We start from the raw sequence: 27,902 nt of genomic DNA, 5'->3' as shown, positions 1-27,902 counted from the left end.
TGCCTGAGGGTGGTGCTGCCGTCTGTTCCGTGTTCTCCAGGTGTGGACTGCTGATTGGTGAGGAGAGGTAAAATGGCGGAGCTAGTCTTTTAAATTGCGATTCCTTTGGGTTTACTCCTAACTAACTGCAACATGCCCTGGCTCAGGTTGCTGCAGGTGTGGGCAGCCATTTTGTTTTTCTTAGGTGTATATTTGTAGAGTCCGAAAGGCTTCTGTTTTGATTATGTTGGGTTTAACAATGTCCTCCGTGAGCCAATGGCTCAAATTTTAGTCTTGGAGGGGAGCCTCTTTCACCCCTTCCAAATGTTAGACCTTATTTATTGTTTAAAAACTATTTTTATACTAGCTTGAGGCTTACTTAAAAAAAAACTAAAAAAAACGTGTTCTTTGTTTCTCAATATTGTCATTGTGCCTTGATTCACTTGTTGGCAATGGTTGAGGACCCCTGCTTTAAAATTCTTGTTGCATTTCAAGCTTTTAGCCACAAGATGTCAGTGTAAGACAATCGTCAACATCGGCTTAAACGCTCGCCTGTTTATGACGTCAGTAAACTACTGAAGATTAAATATTTACCGTATAAAACATTTTAATTTCTAAATTGTATTTGATCCTACATACGATTAGTAAGCAGTAATGTATTATTCATATTCTATGTGTCGTAGATGATAAGAGTTGACGAGATTTTCTTCTGTACTTTCCCATAGACATTGAAGGCATCACTGGATGATGGACTTGGACGCCGCCGGCCGGGCTGTCCTGCGTCAACATGTCGGCCGTCATCTGCCTCACATGAACACTTGGCACCGAGAGCCGCATTGGAGGAAAAAAAAAGGAGCGTGCATGCGCGCCATCGGATAAGCAACATCTGGCGTGCGCCCGCTTCTCGCTGTCTCCAGCAGCTGGTGCGTAGTACGATGGGACGCCCCCCGCTTGGCGTCTTCCGCCTCGCGATGGCAGAATTGCGCGCGTAAATCCAATTTCTCCCTTTTCGGATCGAACGCTTGTATTTATATTCCCGAGAAAAAATGGCGACTGGAGCAGGTTGGCAACCCGTGTACGCAAACTCGACGAGCGGCTCCACCACCACCAGCAACAGCAGCAGTAGCAGCAGCGGTGGCGGAGCCAAATACGTCCCGTCGTCCACATCCAGCATGTTCTACGACGCGAGTTTAACACTGGAATACACGCAAGATCTCCATTTGAAAATGAGCAAGAAGATTGCGCAGTTGACCAAGGTGAGAGATGCGCTCGGTGTAGCGTAGAGTAGTGGAGTGATGCTCTTTCTTTTTTTTTTTTTTTTTTTTTTTTTTTTTGGCGTGGGACGTTGCTTGTAAACAAGTCATGGCATCTCATTGAGTGACTATGGCGCAGTGTGGCAGCTCAAGTTAGATGCAGCTAAAAAGAAAATAGTCCAGGCGCTATGAAGATGCTTGCATCTGCCATGATGCCAAACTGTCACCATTTCCTTCATTGCCAAATTCACTACCTAACCTGTGCACGTTTTCCACAAAGCGGCCATTGCAACCAGAAAGATGCAGGAGGGGATTACGTAATTTTAGAGAGGGGAGGGGGGTGCAGGGGTTTTGTCCGTCTTTGTACCTGAGAGCAGTTTAAGTGGTTGTAGATTTGAGGTGGCAGTGAAAACAAAGTCTGCAGTGCGAGCAAGCGCAAATCAGAGGATGCATTTTTTTTTTTTTTACATAACGTGCAGACAAAAGGGGGACAAGCGTAAAACGCTTTGGTTCTATCACCTGCTCCACAGGCCAAAGATATTTAGGTCAGTTAATTGTGAATGTGGGAGATGTGACAGCCTCGCTGCCAAGTGCATGGCTGAGCTAAATCCAATTTTTTGCCCGAGTTTGTTTTGGTTGTATTCAGAGCGAAATCCCTTTGTCCGATAATGACAACAAATGACCCAGCAAGTAACTAAGACAATGACGAGGATTATTAATGTGTGGTGAAACTCCAACATTTTTTTTTTTTGCATCCCCACTGTCCTCAAATGGGAGGTTATTTTTTTTCCTGCTATGTCGTCATTGTGCAGAGATTAGCCAGGCAGGGCTTTTCTTTATCTTGTTACACACTCTCACAAATAGTCCATTTCTCTTTTTAAAGTGAGTGCTTTGCTTTTTTTTATACAAGCACATTTTTAGTTGACGCACAGATGTGTTTAGTTGAACAAAAGACTTATTCTCCCTCTGCGCTAAAGCTATTTTTTTTAATTAAAATATATTATGATTTTCTTAAACATAAAATGAGAAAAAAGCGAAACTGGATTATTTTCCATGACACACAGACTTTTTTGCAATAATGTTTTCCACAAGAGGAATGTGGTTTTGTTGGAAAAAATGTTTTGGGGAAAATTGTGGAAGGAACTTTAGTGAGGTCACCTTTTTAGTTCATTCCACAAATTTGGATGGGGTTGAGGTCAGGGTTCCTCCACAAAAACCCATCCAAGTGTGCCTCGAATGATTTTGCAGGCTTGTCAAAAATGTCTCAACAAGATTGACACTTAAAGGTCATCTTACAATACTTTTGACAATTCAAAATGAGTGGTGGGAAATTTCTGGTTAATTTCCAAGGCAATATAAATTGATTTATTAGAAAGTATTTCATGAAACAGTCCATTCTTTCATTTCGGATCAAAACATGCTTGTTGAAACGTTGCCGCATTAAAGCGTGAAAGAAAATTCAACGAGAAGAGCGTCGATGAAAACATTAGCATTATTGTCGGAATCTTTTTGTGCGCACACGAACGTGTGATGCGCCTCCCTTCGGAGAGACGGCGAGGAAGGCGAGAAGAAGAAAAGAGATGAAAGCAGCAGGCATCATTACAATAATCATGTATAATTAAAGGCGGGCGTGCTTCCATCAAAGGCTTGCATTGAACTCCAGGCTGAAAATGGATCTTTTTCTTCTGGCCTCATATTTGGAACATGAAGCTTGGAACCAAACAACATCCTGATAGCAATCGCAGAATATTTTTGCTTTGACCTGAGAACGACAATAGAGAATAAACGTTTGACATGCATCCATTTTTTTTCCCCCACATTGTTTAAATGTTCAGTTTTTTTTTTTTTTAAGAATAACAAATAAACCACAAGTTGATAAACAGAACATTGGTAGAAAATAATGGTGTTATGCACTTTTATGCTACATAGAAATTATTAAATATAATAAATTAAAAAAATTATTCAATTAATCAATGGAATAATTGATGCTAAAAATATTTGATAGTGACAGTCTTGAAATAGAAAAAAAATAATGAAATGGATAAATAAATAAATGCATAAAAAATCAATAAATGAATAAACTTGAAGGTTCATATAGAGAGATGGAAAAAAAATACTCGGTAAGAATTATTTTTAATTTTAACTCGAACTTTTAACTCCTCTTCACACAATTTGGATGAGCCAGCTGTGTTGAAACTTCACGGGGAGTGGTGAAGGCCTCAATTGTCTGAATATTTATTTATTTATTTGAATTTAAAAGCTCTATATCATTCACCTTCAGCGCTTATAACGCCAGCTTAAGCTTGTGGAAGTGAGCATGACTGAGGAAGTGTTTTGACGTTATGCCGGCGAGTACATCTTCATAAACGTGTGCAGTATTTCTTTGGATGAGACGCTGGAAAAAGAGACAAAGCGAGAGAACCAGACAGGAGGTGTCTCCAGTTTGTGTTTGCATTTCTCATCTGTTCATAATGCAAGCGCATTGTTGCAGCTATCAATTTCAAATTGACGCCCCACAAGCCATCCTCACTCTGTCATCTTGTTGTCTAGGTTATCTACGCTCTCAACACCAAGAACGACGAGCACGAAGAGGAGATCGATTCGTTGAAGGAAGCCCATGAGGATGAGGTAAGGAGAAACAATGTTGGAATGATTGCTGTGAAAAATGTAGAGACAATAAAGCTTTTGGTATGGATGGAGAAATTATTTCTAATCCTTCTTCAACCCGTCCAGTTTTATTCTCTTGGAAAGATAACTCTTGCGTTTTTTCTCTGCTTAGGTGCAACACATCGTGACAGAAACCCGAGACAAGATCATGCAGTACAAGAGCAAGATGGTGGACGAGGCCGACCTGCGGCGGCGGCTGGCCAGTCTGGAAGAATCTGTCGAGCTGCATGAACACATGAAGAGACAGGTCACGAGACTTCATTTACTTGTCTTAACATTGAGATTTTATATTTAGAATGTACCGTATTGGCCCGAATATAAGACGTCTTAGATTCGGGGTCTAGAAATTGTACCCATTCACAACGCTAGTTGGCGCCAGATATCGTTAACTGAACTTAACTCCCCAGGCTAAAGCGAATCCCTGTCACGAAGAATAAAAATAAAAATAGCGGTAGCATGAAGAAGAAAAATAAAAAATAGCGGGAAGAAAGAAATGAGAAGAAAATAAGAGAAGAGATAACAGAAAATGGAGACAGTTTTTGCACGATTTGAATGAGGCAAAATAACATCCTTTTTCTCGCGAATATATTGTTATAATCATTTGTTTCAAATGTACTGTCATTATTTCTGTATAAAAATTCAATTTGGTGTTCAAAAAGACTTTTTTCAAATTTGAGTCTTGAAAAAGAGGGGGTCGTCTTATATTCGGGCCAATACGGTAATTATTCATTGCCCCTCAATTCCCCCTGTGTTTGATTATTTTAATTTAACCTAAAAATCAAACATGAAATGAAAGATTATGGAAAATAATGACAAGCAACTATTTTATCATACTACCGTTGTTCAATTTGAATTTCATTCATTCACTGCCATTGACGGCTATAGACGTCAAAGATCTCTTTTAACAGAGTTAAGGAATGATATAAGACCTGTAAAAAATTATTGTTTCAGATGAACTGTCGAAATAATGAAAAACAAAACCCATTAACGAGGAACTCAAAGTAGACACGCTTTATTTGCCGCATAAAATGAATGAATTACCCTCGACCGTCCGCCGTTGTCAGAGCGGGCACGATTGTTTTTTTTGTCGACATGTTCACTGCCGTTGACGCAAATGTTGTGCAACAGAAGGCTAACTCAGCGTGTGATGGTTGTACTCTTTCAGGCTTTGGCAGAGTTTGAGATGTACAGACAAAGAATGGAGGATTCGCAGCTCTGCACCGAAGCCCAACACACACAGCGAGTGGTTTCCATGAGCCGAGAGGTTGACACACACACACACACGCACACACACACTTAAAAGTGGAATGATGAAATAAATCAAACAGGGCTAAAATAGTTCTGACTAAGAACAACTAATATGAGTTGACGTTTGGCGCACAAAATTGTTTTAACTTGTAATTTACTGACGGCTAATTTAGTTTTAAAAAAATTAACACGTAATTCTAACACATGTAGTAATTTGTTGACGCAAAATATTTCCGTAAATAAAAAATTATATAGATGACAAAATTGAGGTTAGCATGTTGGCTTGGCTAAGCTGTCACCATTTCAATTTTTCTGATTTGTATTTTGCCGTGGCTTAAAAGTGCGTCCACCTATTCGGGCTTATTGTATTGTTTTCTTTCTCTGTTGACATCTGTATTGATCTGGCACGATTCCAACATTCTTTGTCTACCACTACAGCGTGCACTTAGCTAGCTAGCTAGCTAGCTAACTAGCTTGTCATTGCTAAAGCCAACGCAAATCAAAATAAAACAGCAACAAAAAAATGACACAATTTCATACACATCCTCCATATTATCGTTTTTCTGGGATTATCAAAAAGCAGCAAGCAGTCCCTCGTTTCCTTCTTTGGATCAAGGAGCGGACTTACACCCATGGCATGACATTTTACATTCCATTTTTTTATATCTTTTTTTTTTTTCTCATGCCTGTGTGACTTGTCTGTGTCAACGTTCTTGTATCGGGCGGACCAGAGAAGCTGCAAGCATTCGCTTATGTCGGCTTATGTCAAGATATTGCGGTGAAATATTTTTGCACGTTTGGAGTGAACCACGGTGGGAGTCGGGCTCGCAGTTCGCACGCCTCCAAATAGCGAATAGAACATTTCCCGTGATCTCACTAGGTGGAGGAGATGCGGCGGGATTTTGAGGAGAAGCTGCGGGCGTTCAGCCAAGCTCAGGCCCAGTTTGAGGCGGATAAGCGGCGAGCGCTGGAGGAGCTGAGGTCCAACCACCGCCAGGAGGTGGAGGAACTCCTAAACAGCCAGCAGAACCAGAGCGCCACCTCCACTGAAGACCAGGAGAAATTGGCTGAGCTCCATAGACAAGAGGTGGGGACAGAAAGGAAGAGAGAAGAGCTCACTAACTTTCCCGTTTGGAGATAGTTTATGCAGCAAGTTACTTAACTGGGTAATTGCTGTGTCGGTGGTTTCATTGATTAATTCAACAAGGATAGGGTTTTGGTGTTGTTGCATGTCATCCCACTCACATTTTTCTTTTCCAATCAACTAATATAAAAAAAAAATATTAAAAATGAAAAGTTGCCTTTGTTGTCGGGCTGAAAAATGACTCAAATTAACATCACAGTGTAGTAGACACTGGCGGAGCTAGGGGAGGGGTCGCGGGGGCATTGGCCACCCCTGAAAAATGCTTTGGACGCCCAGCTGTCTTTAGGGGTGTTTTCCGATTTTTTTAATTTTTTTTCCCCGGGGAATTCTTTTCCACATTTACCCCTATTCGCCTGTAGAGAGCGTATAATAAATATTTATCCGTTTTTTCGAAAAAACTAACATTTTTGTTTTGTGAACACCCTGATATATCTTTGACACCCCATGGCCCCCCCAAGGGAAAAAAAAATTCCTCTGCCAGTGGTGGTAGACTCCTATTTTGAAATTGCAAAGGCGAAATTTTGAAAAAGGAAAAAATGATTTTTGGCTTTACACACACACGCACGCACAAAAAAAAACAACCTATTTTTATATGTGTTTATCAACAGGTGGAGTCATTGATGGAGAGGGTGGAAGAGCTAACCAAGAACAAAGTCCGAGTGGTTGAGGAATACGAGGCCAAACTGGCCAAGGCTCAGGAGTACTACGAACGTGAGCTGGAGGCCATGACTCGAACGCACCAGCTCACCACCGAAAACCTGCTGGCCTGGAAAAGGACCGAGGTAGAACCCCATCAACCGCCTTCCAACAACATCCATGCGACCACTGAATGTTCTTGTTCAGGTTGAGCTTCGGAAGGAGTTCCAGGCGCAGGAGGCGGCGTTGCAGCGATCGCTCTCAAAGCTGAGGAGCGAACTTCAGAGAGCCCAGGAGGAGGCGCGCGAGAACCGGGACAAGACTAACAGACTGCAAACATCTCTGGTTAATGCTGAGGGAACCATCAAGGTAAAGGAAGATGAATATTTAAATGCAGTGGCGGGGAGTCATAAAAAAAAACATCCACGTACAAAACAAGACGTTCCAGGTGTCTGCGTTTTGCTTGAGTCGTTATTTTTCCTGACGACTTTTCCTGCGGGCATTTCTGGCTGAAGTGTTAAATGTTTCATCTGCTGTGTGCTGTAGAACCTTCACAAGCAGCTGGAAGAAGCCATCCAGGATGGGGAGATTTGGGTGATGCAGCTGAAAGACACCGAGTACGAATTGGAGGGCTGCAGGGAACGAGTGCAACAGCAGGCAACGGAAATCCTCCACAAAGCTAGTGAGACACCTGCCTGAAGCTCACACACACACACACACACACACACATACAAGCATATGCAAGGGCTAAGAAATTAATTTATGGCTTATTTGCTTTTATTTTGCCCCCATAAGAACAAAATCTTTATGCAAAGTAACGCTGATATTGTTTATCCAAAGATTAATTTGTGCTTGTCAAGAAAATCATGGGAAAGGGTCCTCGGAAAAAAAAAAAAAAAAAAATCATGTGATACATCACGATTTTAATATTGTAGAGAAAATGAATTCTTATTTTTTAATATGGGCTGGAGTTCGTATCTCTCCTTCCACCAGTGCTTTTATTTAATGAAAGGCAGAGCGTATGTGTTGAGATCTTGTTCTTTTTTTCTTTGACTGTGGTTTGGGATATGATCTTGCAATGGCTTACATCATCAACAATGAAAATTAATCTGGCCGTGCCAAGCCTTAGCAGGACTTCACAGATCATTTTAAGCTTTAGCCTTTCCAAAGGTTCTCGTCAGTCCATAAAATGATGTCCTAAAATTATTTCTCAAGATATCAATCGATTCTGCCGATAATTCTTTCTGTAGGTTTTTGATGCTTGTAGAAACAAGATGGCGGCAAAACCCTACTTTTGTATTACAATTGGCTAAATGAAGCTCGACCACTCACTTTGACGTAGATACAAAGCAGTAAGATATCATTTTATGTTTGAAATGCGAAATTTAGTGATTTTGTAGTGGTACCTAATTTTCTGATTTTTTTTTATTTATTTTTAACCGCCAGTCTTCTGAAATATCAACACAGTAGTAGCCGTGGATTTTGCTTGGCTTGATGTTTCCCAGGTCAGATCGGATCCCTCCAGGCCACCCAGATGGCCCACGAGGCATCCATCAGGAACCTGGACCAAGAGCAGAGTCGGCTAAAGGAGAAGATCGGCAGGCTGGAGCAGGAGAGGGAAGCCTTGCTTAACCAGAACCAATTAGCCAGCGAGCAGCACAAACAGCAAGTGCTCAAACTGGAGCAGGTACGTTTGCACGTCTCAAAAATGGTCCTCGCGACAGCTCAACAGCTCGTTCTTCTCCTCAGTCTCTACGTGAGGAGCACCAGGGCTACGAGAAGGAGCTCTCCAGACTGAGAGCTCACTACGAGGAGGAGACGCGTCGCTACAAGGAGGCTCAGGTCAGGGCCTTGGAGGAGATGGAGGAGAAACACCGAGTCATGCGGGAGGAGGCGCAACAAGAGAAAGAGGAAGAGAAGAAACTTCTCATGAAGGTTTGTTATTTTTGAAAAATTACAATATAGGTGATATTCCAAGGTGACTCGCCGCTTGCTCATGATCTCATCGCCGGCTGATGAAATCTGGCATGTTCGCCGTAATTAAAACATGCGGGAACGAGCTTTTCTATCTCTCTCAGCTGCGCAGGAGCATCAGCAATTAATGTTTGCCCTTCAGCAAATGCTTGTTCGAGATAAATGTATGGCTAAGAAATGCACGCCCCCCCCCCCTCTCTTGTGACTGCACAATTTTAATTAGGCCAAACAACATTGCTCACCGTTTCGCGGGTTGTGTAACTTGCTGCTTTTTTTTTTTTTTCGCTCGGCTGGGCTGTGACGCTGTCACGCTTGGACCTGCAGGAAATCAGCCCACCTTCACGACAGCAAAGCGATTGAATTCTGAAGGGGTTTATCTTTTGAGTCGTCTCGCGACGTGCCCGCTTCAAAGGCTGATTGGAGCTGACTGCTAATTGACGGATTTTCACTGACATCAAATCCTGCCTCTGAGCATTGTGCAAGCGTGTGGGCGTCAGATTTTCTGAAAGGATCAGAAAGAGCGAGGGCGGGGGATGAATGGATACAATGGAGGTGAAAAATAATTCATACCGCCTGCGCCTCGATGGATGCCTGTTTGTCTTATGACGTAAATTTAACAGACCGGAGTGGTCATTTTTTAAATCGCGGATTTAATCGGCCCAAAACTTTTAATCCCTGCGAGCCAGATATTAAAAAGTTTCCAAAGCAATCCCGCTAATTTCTCATGCTCTATTAATTCCAAATCCAGTTGGATGAGACTGCAGCAGAATTTCTTCAATCCGCCTGCAGGTGGCAGGCAGCTTTATTGGCCGTGTCGAATCATTGGCTGGTCCTTGAGGAGAAGCGCTTCTGTGCTCTGAATGTTGATGAGGCGCTCTCTGTCGGATTAGGCTAACACCACCTGTCATGCAGATTGTCAAAGCTTTCATCCTGCTAAAAGGAGGAAGGAGAAAGGATTTGTGATCGGCTGCCTGAAATATTTAATTGAAGCTATTTTGTCAGCCGATATGGAAAAGAACTGTCTCGCTTGGACATCATCAAGGAGGTTGTGGCAGCTGAGCTGCTAAAAAAAGAAAATGGCCCCCGCATTAAATAAAGAATATACAGAATACATATATAATTAATTATATAGTTGTATTCATATTTGAATCAAATGGCTTTGTGTCCCGACGCATCTTTTTGATACAGATTTTTGAGATTTAAATTTTTTAATTTGGCCTGTAAAAGCATATTTAAAATAATTAATATAATATTACAAATAGTTTTAATATGATATTTTACAAATATATTATAATTTATTAATTTAATAAAACTTCCAATCCTCCCCTCATCCCTTGTGCCCAGAATCTCCCCCCCCCCCTTTTTTTTTTTTTCGGAGCTGCTTCCTTCGAGTGTAAACACTTGCTCCGCGGCGTCTCTTCTAACGTCCAATCTTCTCCCCAGAAAATGAGTCAGGAGTTTGAGATAAAACGCTTGTCTCTGGAGGAGCAGCGAGACCGGGTGCAGCAGCAGCTGGACAACTTGAAAGAGGAGCTCTCTGCCAAGCTCAACATGGCCAATCAAGAAGTAAGAATCTGAAAACTTTCTTAACTGCACATTTGGGGAGTGATTTGTTGGTTGGATTCCTCACGGGTTGATTCAACAAGGACATACTCGGAAATGGGCTCAAAGTCACTTTTGAATAACTTGACACAATGGAAAAAAAGTTGTGATCCTCTTTTCATAATTTTTCTCGTGCTTACACAGAGAAGAAAAAGAAATCATGGGAACAAAATACAACTGGAAAAATACACCGTTTTTTCAAAAAATTGCCGTATAAATCACCAAGATCAAGATCTCAACAGGGTTATTACAGTGAACAAAAACTAACCAAATAAATCAAAATGAAATTGAAAACCCATTTTTATTCATGAAATACAATAAAAACAAAAAACTTTTTAAAAAAAACCCCTGAAACTATAGCTTATGATTTTGCAATTTTTTTTTTTACGTCTGCAGATATTGAAGAAACTTTTTGGGACCAAAATAAGGAGTAAAAAGTCCAGATATTTCAAGATAACATTAAAAGTAGTCAGAAGACTAAAAACATCATTTGTACCTTTACAGGTGTCCCACCTCCAGGAGCTGGTGAGGGAGCGGGACCAAAATGTGAGCTCAGCACAGAACCAGATCACCTGCTTGAAGGAGACTCAGGAGAAGCTCAAGATCGAATTGGATGCCACCCGAGCCCGCGTCCGAGAGACCAGCAACCTGCTAACCGACCTGCAGGTGAGCGAGATGGGACTCAGAAGTCCTGCAATCGGAAATTTTTGAAATGAGAATCATTTGTGAGCTAATAATGATGGAGGACCTAAATTAATCTACAAATGGCCGACAGGAATTGTGCACACTTTACAATAACCGAAAAGGCTCATTTGCATAATGCTCGTAGGAGGAGATTGAAACCCAGAAGCAGCAGCATGAAGCGCGAGTGATGTCAATCCGAACCGAGGAGAAGCAGAAGATGGACAAGATGGCTGACAACTTGGAGCAAAAATGGAGAGAAGCGCTTCGGTAAAATCTTCACTGACAAAAATATTTTGAAAAGAAATTCCATATTCCTGCCAAATTTTTGCCCCATTTAAATGAAACCGAATAACATTCGGTGAGCCGCGGCACAGGCGGCGGGAATCCCTGCATCCTTCGACTTATTAAAAAATCATGCGCTTCGCTCTTTAGTGAAGAAGTGCGGCTGTTGAGGGAGGAGCTGAACGAGGAATACGACGCCGACAAGCAGGCGGCGCTGACTCAGCTCTCCCAGCAGAAGGAGCTGGAAATGATGGCCGCCAGGGAGGGCTGGCAGCGGAAGGTGGAGGACCTACTCGAACAGGTACAAAACAAAATGTCCCGGCTAGTTAGCATCAATGTTAGCCAATATGGGTCCTCGTGGCCAGGCTGCAAGCCAGGTCACATTAAATGAAGCTCCTCTGCCAAAAGGCCTGGGAGCTTGTGAAATTATTCATTTAAAAAAAACAAAAAAGACTCCCACTCCAACATTAAATATCGAGGTAAAGAGTCAAACCTCCTTTGCTATTTATGTTTATTAATGTTCTTTGGCAGCAGCAAGAGAGAAAACAGCATAATCCCCTGCCCCAAGCGACACCATATGCAGCATTTTAGCTGTAATCACAAGAAAAGAGCCTCATTTGTGATTATGTTCCGGAAGGAGAGCGCTTGAGCCGCTCCGAATATCGAGCGTCACGCCTCCCGGCTAAGTCACAGCTCTGCTGAGTCACAAACCCAAGCGCCAAGAGAGACCCGTCCTGATCTGGCCTCAGTTGGTGGAGGCGCTGACTACTGATGGCAGATTGGGAAATCACAATGCTACAGTCAATCAATCAATTTATTTCTGTAAAAAAAATATATATATTTTCACCAATTTTTTTATGCACAGTTGATCTCTCACATCACCCTGATTATGAATCTCTGGCATAGAGCAACCTCAGCCAAGGCTTCGGAATTCTAAGCATGTCAATGTCTGTCTGCAGAGCTGACCTACTTGGCCCCAATGCAGTAAAAATATATATCAATTCTTAATCCCATGTTCACTTGGTACCTCATCAAAATTTAATATAACTCCGACTCGCAGACGTATGGATGTATCAACGAACACACAGGCATGACATTCCCCCATCTGTGGTGATCGCCATTGTCCGGCTAATCCCATCCCATCCAGTCCTGCTCCTCACCCTCGTCTTGTTAAAGCCATCTAACGCTACAGCTTCCCATTTCTGTCGCGCTGCACTAAATTCTGCAGAGGACTTAACTGCCGGAGGAATGGGGGCGAGTCGTGCCCTTCACTGGCCCTTAAGAGAGTAGCTCCTCAAAATAACACACTATGAATAATATGGAAAAAAAACCCCACATCAATATTTCTCCAATAACAGGTCACATTTTGTAATCCTGGTGCGTTGTCCTCGCCTGCAGATCTCTCTGTTGAAGCAGTCCCTGGAGTTGCAGCTGTCTCAGTCACAGGCTGCCCTTCAGCAGCTGCAATCTCAGTTCAGCCAGGAGAGGGAGCTACTCGGCCAGCAACTCAAAGGTAACGCCTGAATGGGGTCTGCTGATCGAGTTGGAACGGACATTTTGACGTTCATTCTGGATGTCAAATAACCCTGAAAAATGGGAATGTTTTTTGCCATTGGGTTCGAAAGTTATGATCGCGATGTTCTCCATTAATGAAATGTGTAAATGTAGAGCAGTACTACGTGTCACCAGCAGAGGGCGCATTCTTGGATGATTGACGTTTAAGGGTTAGGAATGTGATAGAAAACCATAATTTTGGTCAAGTCTTAAATTAGAATTATCCGCACGTACATCCAGCATAACTATTCGATTTCACTTGTAATACAGCGATCCCTCGCTACTTCGCGTTTCGTTTATCGCGGCTTCACTACATCGCGGATTTTTTTTCCAAATTAAAAAAACATTTAAAAGTCAAAATAAAACTTCTAAATTGAAAAAACTTGTGTCTAACCTTTAGGACAATGTAGTATTGCTCCAAATCTTTGTTTACATTCCTTTAGAAGTCCGTTTTCGCGTGTTAGCACGATCGCGAATTAGCATCTTTCCGCTAACTCGTTAGTACTTCTTGTTGGTGACCGTACTTCGCGGATTTCACTTATCGCGGGTGGTTTTTGGAACTCATTATCCGCGATAAACGAGGGATTACTGCATACCGATAAAATATCACATGTAATATTATTCCTATATTTTCAGAAACTCAAGTGTTGTGATTATTTACCACCATTTTGTTTGTTTCACAGAGATGCAAAGAGAGCATCAGAGAAGGGAACATCGACTACAAGAGGCTCACTGCTGTGCACTGAGCACAATGGAGGAGGCTCGGCAGCACCAGATTCGAGTATAGTACACGCACACACACGATAAGAATTCGATTTAACCCAAATGAAACATGCAAATACCGAAGCACAACATTATCCATAGTCATTGCTTCTAGAAAGGAAATTATAGTGTGGAGCACTCGCTATGCCAAAGCTGAGTTGATCAATTGAATCTACGAAAATCAATTTCTTTGTGGGAAGCCAGAGAATAAATTCCAAGCCTGTGAGGCTGAGGAAATTGCCAATTCTGCAGCGATTGGACAGACTAAGTCAAGTGGTTTACTTCTTTAATTTTCCTCATTTCCTTGCTAAATGGATCTCCAAAATTGAAGGAGCCCGATGGCTCATTGTTGGGCTCACGCGTAATGCGCTGGGATAATACATTTCCGGCAGCAACTTTTAATGCACAATGAATACTTAATGAGATCTTGACTGCCCCGCTGAACAAAATGATTTGAGGGCACCCCTCTTCTTTGTTGTAATGTTATTTCACTTCCTGCGGGCTGAGATATATGGCTGTTATAAAAAATGGACATAGTTGTGTTTGTTACTTTGATTACATTTTCTTACCCGTGTGTACTGCCATTATTTTCCACTTTGCTGCTGGAAAAGGAATTTCTGTATTGTCAGACTGATGAAGGCTATTCTATTCTATTTTTATTTAATATTTTTTACATTTTATTTTACATATTTTTTATTTTTATTTTCGTTTTTATTTTATTTATTTTTATTTTATTATAAATATATATGCTTATTATTTTTTTAATTTTATTTTATTTTTATCCTATTCTATTCTAGAAGGTTTGTGATGTCATAGGGACATTTTTTTTCCTCCCCGTTCCTTTTCACCTTCACTCTTCATACCTTCTTTCTCCTCTCGCGCCGTGCCGCCGCTAGGCCCTGGAGGAACGTCTGAAGCAGGAGCAGAGAGAGGAGGTTCATGCTCTGAAGGAGGCCCATAGGAGGACCTTGGACATCCTCAGACAACAGTCAGAGCAGGAGTTGCAGACGCTGCGATTTGAACTGGAAGATGAAGGCAAAGCTAAGCTGGGTAAATGACGACATGCAAACATTATCCTCGTTATTTAGTTTTAAAAGGTTATTTTCTTGATGACCACTTTCTTCGTTGGCAGCGTCACTCCGCGCTGAGCTCAACCACCTCCACGCCACGGCCATCGAGCATTTAAAGCAGATCCACCTGAAAGAAAATTCAAATGCCAAACGGGAGCTGGAGAAGGCCATGGAGAAGAGCCGCCAACAGGTCACTTGTTAATTATCATCTTGAGGACGTTTGCAGAAAGTTAACCAGACTTTTCCCGTCCGCCTTCTGTGTGGTACAGGAGCAAGAACTACTGGTTCGCGTCTCCGACTTGCAGTCGGAGGTGTGCTCCCGTAACAGCCGCATCACAGATCTGGACCACGAGATCCACTCTTTGAACGAGACCATTGACACCTTGACTCGAGAACTCGAATTGAAAGGCAAAGAGGTGCTACGGGTCCGCAGCGAAGCTAATCATCACATACGGTACTGCGTGCTAACTTTTCCGGAAGCTTTTGCAGGACAAAATCCGACATATGAATTTACCTGACTGAAAATATATCAGAAATTATTTAATTATATTCTATTAAATTGTCAATTCGTCATTGAAATACTCATCTGAGTGCTGGAACAGATTAATGGAATTTCTATTCATTTGAATGGGGAAACTTGATTTGGGATGTGTGTTTGGAATTGTCAGCATAGTCACTGAACAACTTGAACTTGTATCTCAATCCACCGCCTCATAATGTGTTTTCTGTTTATCAATACCTGTACACAGAGTTGATTAATTGATTATTTTTTTGATTGATTGAGCTGTAAGCTGTTTTTCAATGGGATTCAAAAGTGTGTGTTTGGTTTGTCAGGGCTCATGAGCAAGACTTTGCCAAAAGGCAAGAGCGAGAGCTGGGAGAGCTTAGTGTGGTCCATCACAGAGAGACTCATATCATGTTGGCAGACTTCAACAAGGCTCAGGAAGTTCTCAAAGACAAGATCACTGCTTTGCAAATAATGTAAGAACCAGAAAGGAACGCATCTCTGAATTGTCCCCTTCCTCAATGCGTCTAATGTCTACTTATCCAGTCTGGAGGGAACAGAAGAGAAATTAAGGAACCGAGAAAGCAGACCTGAAGATCTGCATCTTATCGCAGAGCTCCGTGAGATGGTCTCCGAGAGAGAAGCCTTGGTGAAAAAACTGGTGGTGAGTCAATTGAATTTGCGCTCCATGTTTTTGTCCAACAGACACTTTGTGCGAATGTGTTGTTGTTTTTTTTTTTTAACAGGATGACAAAAAGTTTTACCAATTGGAGCTGGTCAACAGAGAGACAGGCTTCAGCAAAGTCTTCAACTCCAGTGCCAACGTTGGGGTCATCAACCCTCTTATCAAGGTCAGTGGCCGTGTCAGACATGGTCAGTCTGTGCCAGATGCACTAGTTTAGAGGCATTGTGTGTTCTGCTGTGTATCTGCATGTTTGCACATCATGCATGTCTTACAAATCATACACAACTAAATATTTTGTTATTGTCGGCAATGTTTGACTCTGCAATAATTGGTTAGGGTTCCGCTAGCATCCTGCTGTTTGCGTATTTGACGTACTCTGTAAAAATCTATACATGATCCTAAAATAAATGAATATCATTTCAAACTCATCTTACAACATTACATTTAAAAATTAATCTCACAGATTTTGGAAAAATGCTCCAGAAAAAAGACAAAGCTTGTCTCTCATCACTTCGACATTCATTGCCCTGACACTGGTTCCCATTTAGACGTGACTTTGGCGACACCTTGTGGCCTCTTGGGGAATATGTCTGCGTTTCAATGAGACATTCATTCTGGAAACATTCCGAATGCATGTGCTGTCACATCTTTTGAACACCAGTTTTAAATGTAGTATAAAAAAAAACCCTGAAATAAAAATTCAATTGAGAAATTCAATTGAAACAAAAATCATTTGAAATGTATTGTAACGTTTATATTTAAATTCTAACAATCTCAATATTTAAAACAAATAGTTATTTCAATGTTATGAGATTGTAATTTTACAACCGTGGGTCTCGGGGAAGAAAATATCCAAATATTTGCGCTTTAACATTAAATACAACTGAACTGACCCTAGGCAGTGATTCTTTTGGTATACCACTAGGGGGAGTTTACCATTTGCACTCTATAGGCAGTGTCGAGAAAAGTCGCATGCTCTCGTGGAAAGGCACCTCCATACAAAATTGCTTTCTTGCAGTTTCCCCCCCCAACCCGACACGCCTCTCTATGTTTGTGTGTAGTCGAAACCAGGCAGCCAATCAGACCAACGCTTGGCCAGCTTCCCGAGCCAGTCGGCTCTCCGATTCGTCAGCCCTCCCGCCGTGAGTCGTGCGAGCGAGGAAGCGGAGGGTCGGGAAGTGGAGGAGGTAGGACCGGGCCCATTTGCGCCTCCCCACTCCCCCCTCCAACGCTCCCTCCCCCGGCTTAAGAAAGCTCCGCCGCTCCTCCGTCCTCTCCCTCACATCCCTCAGCATCCGCCACCTTTTCCTCCTCATCCCCCGCCAAGCCACGCCCTTGCCCATCCTCCTCATCCTCAGGAGCCGCAGCATCAGGCAAGTTGTAGGAGGTGAGAACTCGTGTGACTTGCTGCCTCGGCTGCCTTGAGATAACGCGGGCGGCGGACGCCATTTGCCTGCCTCCCGTTTTAGTTGTCCTTACAACCATCCTCACCCCCCCGAACCCTTAAAAGAGGCCCCGTCACCAATTTTGTATGCGGACACCTTCATTGAGAGGATCTCGAGTTGAAATGTGCCTGAGATAAGGAATCACCACTTTATCAGCCATTATACTTTCTAATTCCATCTCTCCGCCAGATTACAGCCTCTGAGACATACTTCGCTTTTATTCGAAACCCAAACTCACAAATCACTCCCGGTGGGAATTCAAATTGAAAGCAAATGTGAGAGTCAAGATAACGACTGTGATTTTTTTTTTTTTCCTCTGAGTGGACCTATGAGCATCCATTATGGAAACTGTGAAGGACAGACAAAAATAATCAGGAGAAAAATCATCTAGATACAATCATTAACAGCATCGAGCAAATTGAATCCGCTAGACTATTTTGCACTAGTAGGTTATCCAGTTGTTCTCATAAGTTTACACCCCCCTGGCAAAAAAGGTATTTGGAGTTTTAAGGTGTTACAACTCCCGCCCGGGTTTGTCAATTTATGAGCACAACTACTTGTGTGAGTGTCTTTCTAAATGTTCTTTGGTGCTATGTTTTTATGGCATGTTGGTAAATCTGGAGGACATTGTGTGTGTGTGTGTGTTTGGGTAAATGTGAGGCGCACGTACCAACTCGGTGCATGCTCGGCATGTGTGTTCCGACCATGCTAGCGACGTGCGCATGTTTGTTTGGGACTATTTTAGCGATGGGAAAATGAAGCTTCGAATTTGCTTCATGAAGCAGTTGTTATATTTTTTTACTCCTCTCGATGGCGCTCTCTGTTCAACGTTAAGCTGAACACGCATTGCACTTTCGATTTCTTGAAACCAACAGTGCCATCTAGAGGAGTCAAACTAAATTTGAAGCTTCATTTTCCCGTCACGAGACTTATCTATCAGAACGACACGGCCTCACCCCTCCCTCCCAGTCTTTTTAACGGCTGTTTTTATTCCCTCCCGTAGCCTTCATGAGGCAAATGCAGCGGCGTCAGACCACAAAGCAATGGAGACAGGCAAAGATTACGCTGCAAAAAAAGACGAGCTGTACGCTCACTACTTCTCTTTTTGATGTCCAAATGCAATTCCGTAAAACGGACACCACTAAATTCGATTTTTGCCAGAGTAGCGGAATTGTTTCGTAACGGCCGTCTTTGTCACGGATGGGCTAGACGGGAATTTTTTCCTCTTCATTCTGTTATTACCGACCGATTACGATAATCCGTTGGACATGGGGAGTTGACAAGCGGGAATCTTTTAAATGCTGCTTTTGTCCTCTTTGACAAATTTCTCACTGTGAGAGTCCGGGGGAAGGGGAATCATCGACACCTTTTTTTGTTTCTTAGAATTCTAATATTTGTAATATAACACAAAAACTGTTTTTCTATGGTCTGTCATAAGGCCAGATTTTTTTTTTCGCCCATAATGTGGGATGTTGACCTTTTACCAAGCCTTCCACGTTTTAATCGATCAGGTTCCACAGAGGGGCACGTTGAACTTGCTTGCTATGTGTCTCTGTCTGCACTCATGACGGTGAAGCATGCCAAAACAGAAACACACGTCTAATGCTGCTGTTGCTCACACAAAATGTCTCTCGGTGTTCAAACCACTTGAAAAAAAAAAAAAAAGTTGACTTGAAGGTTTGCACACTTCTCGTGAGCCCCCAACCCCCCACCCCCCCTTCAAGTGTGAACATGTCCATACTGTCCCCTGCACAGTTTCCAACTGCATGATCATCATCTGTCCGGACGAATCGTTTTATTGTTAAAACGGGTAGAAAAGCGAATCACCTAGAGAAAGACGATGCTTAAATCAAAATTGACTCCACATTTCTCCAAGTTCAAAAGATTAACTGAGTGACCTAATTATTTTTGTGAACTTCCCTGATTGGCCCATTGGGCAAGTCCTCTCCCAATATCGCCAGATTAAATCACATTTTGTTAAATTCGTTTTACCTGCCTCAGCAACTATCACCTCATCTTCTGTTTTCTTTCACACTCAAACATTGATTGAAACTGAACTTGAATCTGTCTAAGTTTGTGGTTTGGTCATTTGCACCTTGAGGGACAGAAATGGACATTTGCTGTAGCCCAATTTCTTCCATCTGGCACTTTTTTGGGTGTTTCCCTATTCTGTAGCAAACAAACAAGGCTTAGAAGAATCTGGAAAAAAAGAAAAAGGATCTCCGAATGTATCTGTCTGAATCCCAAGCGTGTGTGATCCAATTTATTCTTGTATGAAGGTTCAACGGAGAACAGAACAATGAAAACAAAAGATTGTATTGTTTCATACACCCCTATGCTGAACCACAGTTGGTTCGTTCCACTTTGCGCACTGTGACGACGACACTGAGCTGTGATTTGTTTCTTGTCTTATTACTTCTTTGCATCGAATTGCACTTTTTTTTTTCTTACTTCATTTTCCATTTGGATGGGCGGTTAATTGTTGGTTTTCTAAGCCTTTGTTTAGACCAAGAAGAACATCCCAATTTTTTTTTTTACATGTCTGTTGTGCTTGAATAGTTTCACGAGTTCACAAACGTCACAAACTTTGAGTACTCTGGCTTAAAAAAAAAAAAGTTAAGACCAAGTTTCACTCTTATACCTCAAATTTTGTCTTGTTTTCTCCATTTTATTTTGTTCTGACATCCATCGTCTTCCATCCGAAGGGACTGTAATTATTATCCAACATTTCTTCCACCAAATATCGCAACGAGCAAAAACTGTATAAAGAAACGTCTTTTAGTTTCCATTTTAATAACAATATACAAAATATTTACCTGCATCTGATGCTGAGTCCCGTGAAAGTCTTCTCTCAAAACGTAACGATCGAACACTGCCACCTGTTGGTCGACTGTGAAACATAAACGGCAACTCCAACGAATTGGAGTCTTTTATTTATGTGGTGTTATATAAAATGCAGTCCGAGGTTTGCTTCCATTCACTTTGTCAAAATGCAAACAGGCGATTATCGTCACTGTTTCGATCCAACCTGACTTTGGTGCTGACGCATCTGCTCAACGTTTGCATTTCGAGTTGAAAAGTGGATCATCCTTGTGACTTATATCCTTTTGTTTGTCTTGACGTAAATGTACAATTATAACAATGTTTATATTTATATCATTTCTGTTGTATGTTATCAAACAGTAAAATTATGATTGTGACTTTTGGCTTTGGTGTCTTGATTTGTGTGCGAAAAAGAAAATTAAAATCCCAAACTCAATTGTACTAATGCGGTTTATTTGGTAGGCTAGAAGTTAACAGAACATCCAGCCATGTACTTTTCTGGCCCGCTAAGTTATATTGGTATTTGAAAATTACTAGCCCAAAATACCTTCAGGCAAAGTCACACTGTAATGATGACACACTTTAAGTGTAGTTTAATTTATAAGGCGGAAATGCGGTCGGGGGATTGCGCAATTTATTGATATTAAGCATGTATTTTAAAAATGTCAAAATGGTAAGTAACTCGATCAACTGCTCAAAGTAAGCTTCCAGTTCCTACCAAACCATTTTGGTGAATCATTTATAGCAAGACAGGCTTATCCATATGTATCAAATTTTCACTCGTTTTCAAATCTCAACATTTTGTAATCGTTAAACCGGCATAACAACAACAAACAATATGGCCGACTGTGTAGGTCTTTGCAAAATTCATTGCTCTTTGCATTCTTTTCACTAAAGCGCCGCTCACCACTGGTGCTTGGATATCACTTCTGATTGACTTCACGAGTAGTGATGAGAAAATGAAGCTTTGAGTTTGCTTCATGAAGCAGTTATCATTTTTGACTCCTCAAAATGGCGCGCTCAGTTCAACATTGAACTGAATGCATGATGCATAATATCTTGGCATTCCATAAAACCTTTTATTGAACAGTGCCATCTAGAGGAGTCAAAATAGAATTGCTTCATGAAGTAATTTGAAGCTTCATTTGCCCCTCACTGTTTTTGCTTTCAGAAATTCTGGGTCAAGTTGACATATCCTGAATTTTTTTTTTCAAATCTTAGCTTTTCCTGCAACACAACGAAGCTTTGCACGCCATTTCAATTATGTCAGGCAACTTAATTAATTAACTTAATTAAACAGCAAATGATGTTCTCTGTGACGCCATTGTTACTTTTTATTTAAGAGTGTGCATCAAGTGACGATTTCATCTTTCCTTCTCGGGACAAAAACCAACTCATAGAAGTCCAGAGTAGCTGTGAGTTTTTTTTTTTTTTTTTTTTTTTTTAAAGTTATCGTGACACATTGCACATATTGTAATTGTGCAAGCTTTCCAACGCTACACTGCAGATAGGTGGTGCATACTGTGGCTTACTCGTTCTTCAACTGAAATTGTATACAATACACCAAGTCGGGCTTGGAGTAGCCGTAGGGAGACGTGCAGTCACACATGAAGTGGATGAGTGAAGTGTAAAGGTCGCCCGTTCCACACATCAGCTACTCAGCAGGACGATGATGTAGATGAGAAGCAAGCAGATGAGGAGGAGGGTGAAGTTGATGAAGAGCTCCTGCAGGTTCCTCTTGGCCTGCGGAGTCACCTCGATTTGGGACGCGCGGCGCATGGCCGACTTGGTGATGTGCTGGACGCGCTCCATCGTTGAAGTCTCGTGGTGATGTTGAGCCTGGATGAGGGAATCAGGACATGAAGGTGGCGGAGATCAGGTCTGGACTGGTTTTGAGACAGGATGCTTTTATACTGAAAGAAAACAGGAAGGAGGGTTACCCGCCTGCTGATCAAAGTTAGCATTTTCCGCTTCATAGCGTCATGCTAGCTGGAACTCATCCGCGGTTTCGCTCATGTGACCTCAGCTGTGGCTCACCATGATAAGAGAACCGGCCGGAGGCGCCAGCCGAGGTCCGACGATGCGTCATTCCAGACAACACGGATATGATGACAACAATGTCAAGTCAAAGTGGCCTCGCCTTTTCCACGTTTCATAGTCCCGCGCCAAAAAGTCTGCCCAGCTTGATGGGGAGATGAATGCGAGCACATGGGGTGACATTTGAAATGTCTTTCATCGGAGGCTTTGAATCCCTTTTATGATCCCGTGCGGGATTTTACCAATGTGACAAAGTGAGCATGCTTTCGTATTAGCAGCAGCTGCTAAAACCCAGCATCTTGCACTTGGCTATTTTTACTAGCTAGTGAGTATTGAAAATATTTTTATGTACCATGACTTTATTTTTATTGTTCAAATTTGCCCCCCCCTCCCCTCCACCTCCCTCAACTCTTGAGTCGCTGATTATAACTCGACATGTTAACGCCTCAATCCTCGCTAGATAACTCTTGAAGTGTGTTGGTGTGCTCACACCTCCAAACTCTGGCTTGGCTCATGCATTGCTGAAATCATTGGAAGGAACACAGCCAAAGTTCTTCCACAACATCCAAATATGATTTTATAGTTCTCGCTTGGGAATAGTCACGGCAGGAACAGAAATGGGCCGATGAGTAAGATTAAAGATAGTCAGCTGTTCCTCTGTGGAACAATGTGCAAGTAATCCTCAGTTTCACGCTGCTAATGAGGGAAAATAATTCAGTGTTGACGGGAAATCCGAGGAGCTTTCGAGGCTTCTGCTAAATTTAGCTCCCATCTAGACCAAATAGATTTGAAATCTTTATTTTTCAGCAAGTTCTCTGTGGGTTGGCACTTTAGTTGGCCTTGATGCTGCAACCTTGAAGTTTTGAAAAATCATTTTATTATCTGTGAAAAAAGATGGTTTTAGTTAGGCCACAGGTGTCAAACCCAAGGCCCGGGGGCCAGATACGGTCCGCCACATCATTTTATGTGGCCCGAGAAGACAAATTGTGCATCAAATTCGTGTGTCATTACTAGAATTGCAAATTGTCTTCACTTTTAATATCTTTTTTTTACTCATCTGACTTGAAAACAAGTTATTTGTCAGTTTGTTTTGTAGCTTTTACTGTATATAATACATTTATTTGGGTTGACAGTCATAATGGTCCTCCGAAAGAAGCTATGACTACAATGCGACCCGCGAAAAAAAAGTTTGACACCCCTGAGTTAGGGGAACGTTCTTATTTTGTCATATATTTTATTTTTATGCAGTTCCTGTAATTATAGTCGTTTTTGTTAAGACCCAGAGGTGAGTCTTGTTGAAGTGGCTCGTGATGTAATAAGAGGGGGATGACGTCATGAGAGGGGGACGGAAAAAAGAGAAAGTAGATGTGCTCTCGATGGAAAAAAATGCTTCATGTAACCTCCAACTTTTTTTTTTTTTTTTTTTTTTTTGAGTGTGCAACATGAGCCGTCATTTGTTTACAAACATCAAGTTGCCGGGGAAGCCAAACAGACAGATTTATTATTGCGTCACGCATTTTTAAAAAAAAAAAAAAATGCCTTCCATGCGTGTTTGTTTATTTTGCTTGAGGAAGAGGCGGCATGAACACAAGCTGCTATTGTTAGCTGCTCTTCACATGGCATCGCTCCAACGTGGCTGTGATGCGTCATGTGGCTGCTTGTGAAAGTACGAAAAAGTCACACGCAATCGATTGTATCAGGAAATAATCAAAGACGTTGGAAAAAGAACAGCCGCCATGTTGAAGCTGAGGTGGGCTTTGTTGTCTCTGGCTTTAAACAGCTGACGGGTTCCTGTTCTTTATCTTTCGACTCATTCATAGTTTCCGTCAAAGTGGCTTTCAGCTGCTATGGAAACTCTACTCGCATTGCAGAGAGGACTCCCAAGTGATGATGGAAAAGTTATGACACAAAACACGTTTCTTCCACTCTTAAATAATCGCAGCTCTTTGACAATGATGATCACTAAGCTTGTTTTGGAAATGATAAATATTTTCTCCTCGCTGCAAAGTCTTTTGGTTGACAATGTCAGAAATTTTAAAAGTTTGTACTGCATCCTAGTTAGAGGTGTTTCCAATATTTTGGAAACCTGCTGGAGGAGCTATTTTTAGGAAAAAACATCTAGTATGATGCAATACCATAATAAATATGGTGTTTCCAATATTTTTGATATCAGCTTTAGTTATTGGAGCTATTTTTTTCGAAAAAAAATATGATGCAGTACAATTTAACACCGGTACAAACAACAAATTAATATTCTGTGGAATCAATTCTTCTCTGACAGACAAAATTGATCATTAATAAATTCATAAAAGTCCAAAATTTAGGGTACACCACCTATTGTAGCTCATCGGATTGAATAGGTGTGCCTAATAAAGTGACGGATACATCGAGATGAAGTCAAGGATGTTGCTTCTTACCTTTCAGATGGGAGCAGGTCTAACTGGTGTTTGAGAGACCAAGATATGTCGGATATTCAAGGCTGTAAACAGAAGCAGGAGAGGAGAGAGAGGGAGAGAGGGAGGGACGGAGAGAGAGAGAGAGATTACTCTTCAAACAGAAAAAAAACTGACCAATCCATAACAAGAATAAATAATGTTGTCACTGTTACACTTTGTAAACTTTTCTTAAACTTACAAAAGGAATGTATGTGTGTTTGTTTAAACCTCTGGGTCACTAAAAATAATGAGTAAAAATAAGTTGGACCATTCAACAAAATGTTTTAGGTTATGCTAAATTGCCTTTCATGGCTTTTCAATAAAGAAATAAGAGTTTCCAGAATGATCTGTCCCTTTGCTATGTCCCATGTCTTAAGACATATGTTAAAAATAACTCAGAAAATTGCTTTGGAGTAAAAAACTTTATAGCTTCGTTGCATTAACAAACAATGTTGCCATAAATATCCCAATTTCAATTATTATAGATGAAAAATAAAAAAAATTTTAGGGACTTGTAAGAAAAAAAATTGGCAATGGCGCAGAAATATCGTTCGAAAAATGTAAATAAAATATCCATCACTGAATGTTTGACTCTTACTACACACTGACTTTTTTTTTGTTTTTTTTAAGAGTGGACTGGACATGAAAATTTAATCCACTGGATCGGCTGTGAAATTGCAGCCAGACATGAAAATGCATTAAGGACGACAAACGCTAGTTTAAGCGTGCGTGCTGTGTGAATTAAAGATAATACAAATGTTTTCTCAGCAGGTACATGAGACAAAGCTGTCAAAGCTTGTGTAGACTTAAGAGAGATTTAGTGCCGGCTGGAATGTAAAAGCGTGCGAAGAGAGGAACTCAACTTTTTATGTTCTACATATTTAACAGCCACTTGGAAATTAGCTGGGAAGTTTATTATTGCTTGGTGATTTGAAAATAAAAATAAAAATGTCTTTCCTTCTTACGCAGGCCGTAACAAATGCAGCTCACATGCTTTTACATCTTCTCTTATTTGCTCCTGCAAAGAATGGCCTTTTTTTCTTTTTTTTTTTTTTTATTCCGGAGCTGCACAGCTTTGTATCCTTACATGGTGAAAAGATGACTGACCCGAAACTAGAGTGAGAGGGTGAGAGAGACAGAGAGCGAAAGAGAGAGAGAATGAAGCGGTCTCTCTGTCACGTCGGCACGTCTCCCACCGTAGACGATTGAGACAATCGTGACCACATCAAATGTCAACACTCCATTTGTTGTTTAATAGCCTTTAAAAAAAAAAGTCATCGCAAAAGAATATAGTGGTGCCATTAAATATAAGTTGATGCTAAGCTAATTAGCATTTGCATTGTGATACTTTAACCTTTTAAGGTGTCAAAGTTGAGGCCCGGGGGCCAGATATGGTCCGCCGTATCATTTTCTGTGGCCCGCGAAGACAAATTGCGCGTTAAATTTAAGTCATACTAAAATAGCAAATTGTCTTAACTTTTAAAATTCATCTTTTTGAAATATTTGAAAAGTTTCCACTACTCTGATTTGAAAAAACAAGCGTTTATTTATTTGGGTTGACAGTCATAATGGCCCTTCGATGGAAACTTTGACTACAATGAAGCCCGTGACAAAAATGAGTTTGACACCCCTGCTTTAAACCGTAGGTGTCAAAGTTGAGGTCCGGGGGCCAGATATAGCCCGCCACATCATTTTGTGTGGCCCGCAAATACAAATCGAGCATCGAGTTCATGCGGCAATACTAAAATTACAAACTGTTTTCAATTAAAAAAAAAAAAATAGAGATTTGTAGATTTTTTTTACCATTCATCTTTTTTAAATATCAAAACAATTTTTACTGGGCTCTGACTTCAAAAATACTCATCAATTAATAGGTGTTGACATAATGGACCTCTGAAATAAACAATAACTATGAAGTGGCCCGTGACAAAAATGAGTTTGAAAGCAAATGGTTGAACACAAACGGTGCAGCAAAAACATGTAGACAGACAATACAAGACTACTAAGCCATGTATTCTTTATCTTCAGCATAAATCTGTCAGAATATTTCTCAGATGTATTTTCCAGCCTGCCTCCGTATTTTTTATCCGTCTTGTTGTGATGAAGTGAAAAGGGTGACTCAGGCTCCACCCGATCATCTTTGTGTACTCTGGAGGTCCTACTGCTGCTGTTGGCATCTTAACACACATTCTCTGCCTGGTTCCGAATCTCCCCAATACCCAAATAATCCCACCCCTCTCCCCAATCTCCCACATCACTCCTACTCTACTCCGGATTTAGAACGTCTATGTGGAGAGGCCCACCGAAGGATTATCCCCACAGGCCTGCTGCACATACGAGCAGGATTTATCATATTTCATATTTATGGATTTGTGAATCTCAGTACTACGTGTTCTATGGAATAGAAAGTATAAATTAGTCTTTCATTCACCTGCCACCATAGCGTCAACAAGCTGTGATTTATTTCAAAAATACTTTTTTCGATGGGATCGGAGTTAATAATGTGGCGGTGGTGTTATCGTGCCAGCGAGTTTTTTTTTGTGCTAAAAGACCCCGAATGTTTGTGTGGTGTCTCTGGTCGGATGTTGGACCCGTGCAGTGGAAAAATATCTGTTCTATTTATAAAGGCCCATTTAACATAACAGGGTCATCTGTGTCGCATTCAAGAACACAAGCAGTCAGGATGTGAGAACTCAATGAAAGTCTCCACTTCTTGAAAAAAAAAAAAAAAAAATCGCAATCCAATTGAAATATACTAACCTAAAGAAATCCTCGACAGTTAAACATTGATTCATGCACGGCAGCTAACTCGAATGCAGTTAAAGTCTCGACTTGGTTTTATTAGGTACACTTAAGGAAATGGCATCCCAAAACAAAATACTTGCTTACCAAAATATTAGGAACAGCCCCAGCTTGACCGATTCCACTTGAGTAGTACAACTAAACCATCAGCTGTAGCCATACGGCTCTTGTAATTGGAATGTTACCTCCATAAAAGTGAAATTGCATGAGTAAAATTAACTATTTGATGTTTTAATAAATAAAAAAATATATTTGAATAAATGATTATACATGCAGGGCATACAGAGACATGCTAACCACTGTGCTGCCAAGGTA

General features: G+C 41.2%; 2 protein-coding genes across 7 annotated transcripts; one reads left to right on the top strand and one right to left on the bottom strand.

Moving 5' to 3' along the window:
• The first annotated feature begins 20 nt into the window (after positions 1-20).
• Positions 21-20,690, top strand: fam184aa (family with sequence similarity 184 member Aa). Of its 6 annotated transcripts, XM_088358959.1 has the most exons (25): positions 40-156; positions 705-1,235; positions 3,783-3,860; positions 4,012-4,146; positions 5,065-5,163; positions 6,028-6,234; positions 6,900-7,073; positions 7,135-7,296; positions 7,474-7,609; positions 8,433-8,614; positions 8,677-8,862; positions 10,345-10,467; positions 11,008-11,169; positions 11,333-11,454; positions 11,620-11,770; positions 12,868-12,982; positions 13,707-13,804; positions 14,682-14,835; positions 14,918-15,045; positions 15,125-15,309; positions 15,690-15,836; positions 15,907-16,024; positions 16,107-16,211; positions 17,107-17,232; positions 18,494-20,690. In XM_088358959.1, the coding sequence occupies exons 2-25, from the start codon at positions 1,026-1,028 to the stop codon at positions 18,500-18,502; spliced, it is 3,312 nt and encodes a 1,103-aa protein (XP_088215085.1). In that variant the 5' UTR covers positions 40-156; positions 705-1,025; the 3' UTR covers positions 18,503-20,690. The 6 variants fall into 6 exon arrangements, with proteins under 6 accessions (XP_088215082.1, XP_088215085.1, XP_088215086.1 ...); XM_088358956.1 differs by having other exon boundaries at positions 21-67; positions 17,107-20,690; XM_088358960.1 differs by lacking the exon at positions 17,107-17,232.
• A 932-nt stretch (positions 20,691-21,622) lies between these two features.
• pln2 (phospholamban 2) lies at positions 21,623-25,087 on the bottom strand. The gene is made up of 3 exons (XM_088358964.1): positions 24,985-25,087; positions 24,768-24,829; positions 21,623-22,226 (listed from the first exon to the last, which is right to left on the bottom strand). Exon 3 carries the CDS (start codon positions 22,123-22,125, stop codon positions 21,964-21,966), a length of 162 nt encoding a protein of 53 aa, XP_088215090.1. The 5' UTR covers positions 22,126-22,226; positions 24,768-24,829; positions 24,985-25,087; the 3' UTR covers positions 21,623-21,963.
• Between the last annotated feature and the right edge of the window lie 2,815 nt (positions 25,088-27,902).

This window comes from Syngnathus floridae, chromosome 2 (genome assembly GCF_059516105.1).
Source record: "Syngnathus floridae isolate MCC-2025c chromosome 2, RoL_Sflo_1.0, whole genome shotgun sequence".
NCBI lineage: Eukaryota > Metazoa > Chordata > Actinopteri > Syngnathiformes > Syngnathidae > Syngnathus > Syngnathus floridae.
The sequence above is the reverse complement of the archived record's forward strand: the minus strand, read 5'-3'. Positions and strand labels throughout refer to the sequence as shown.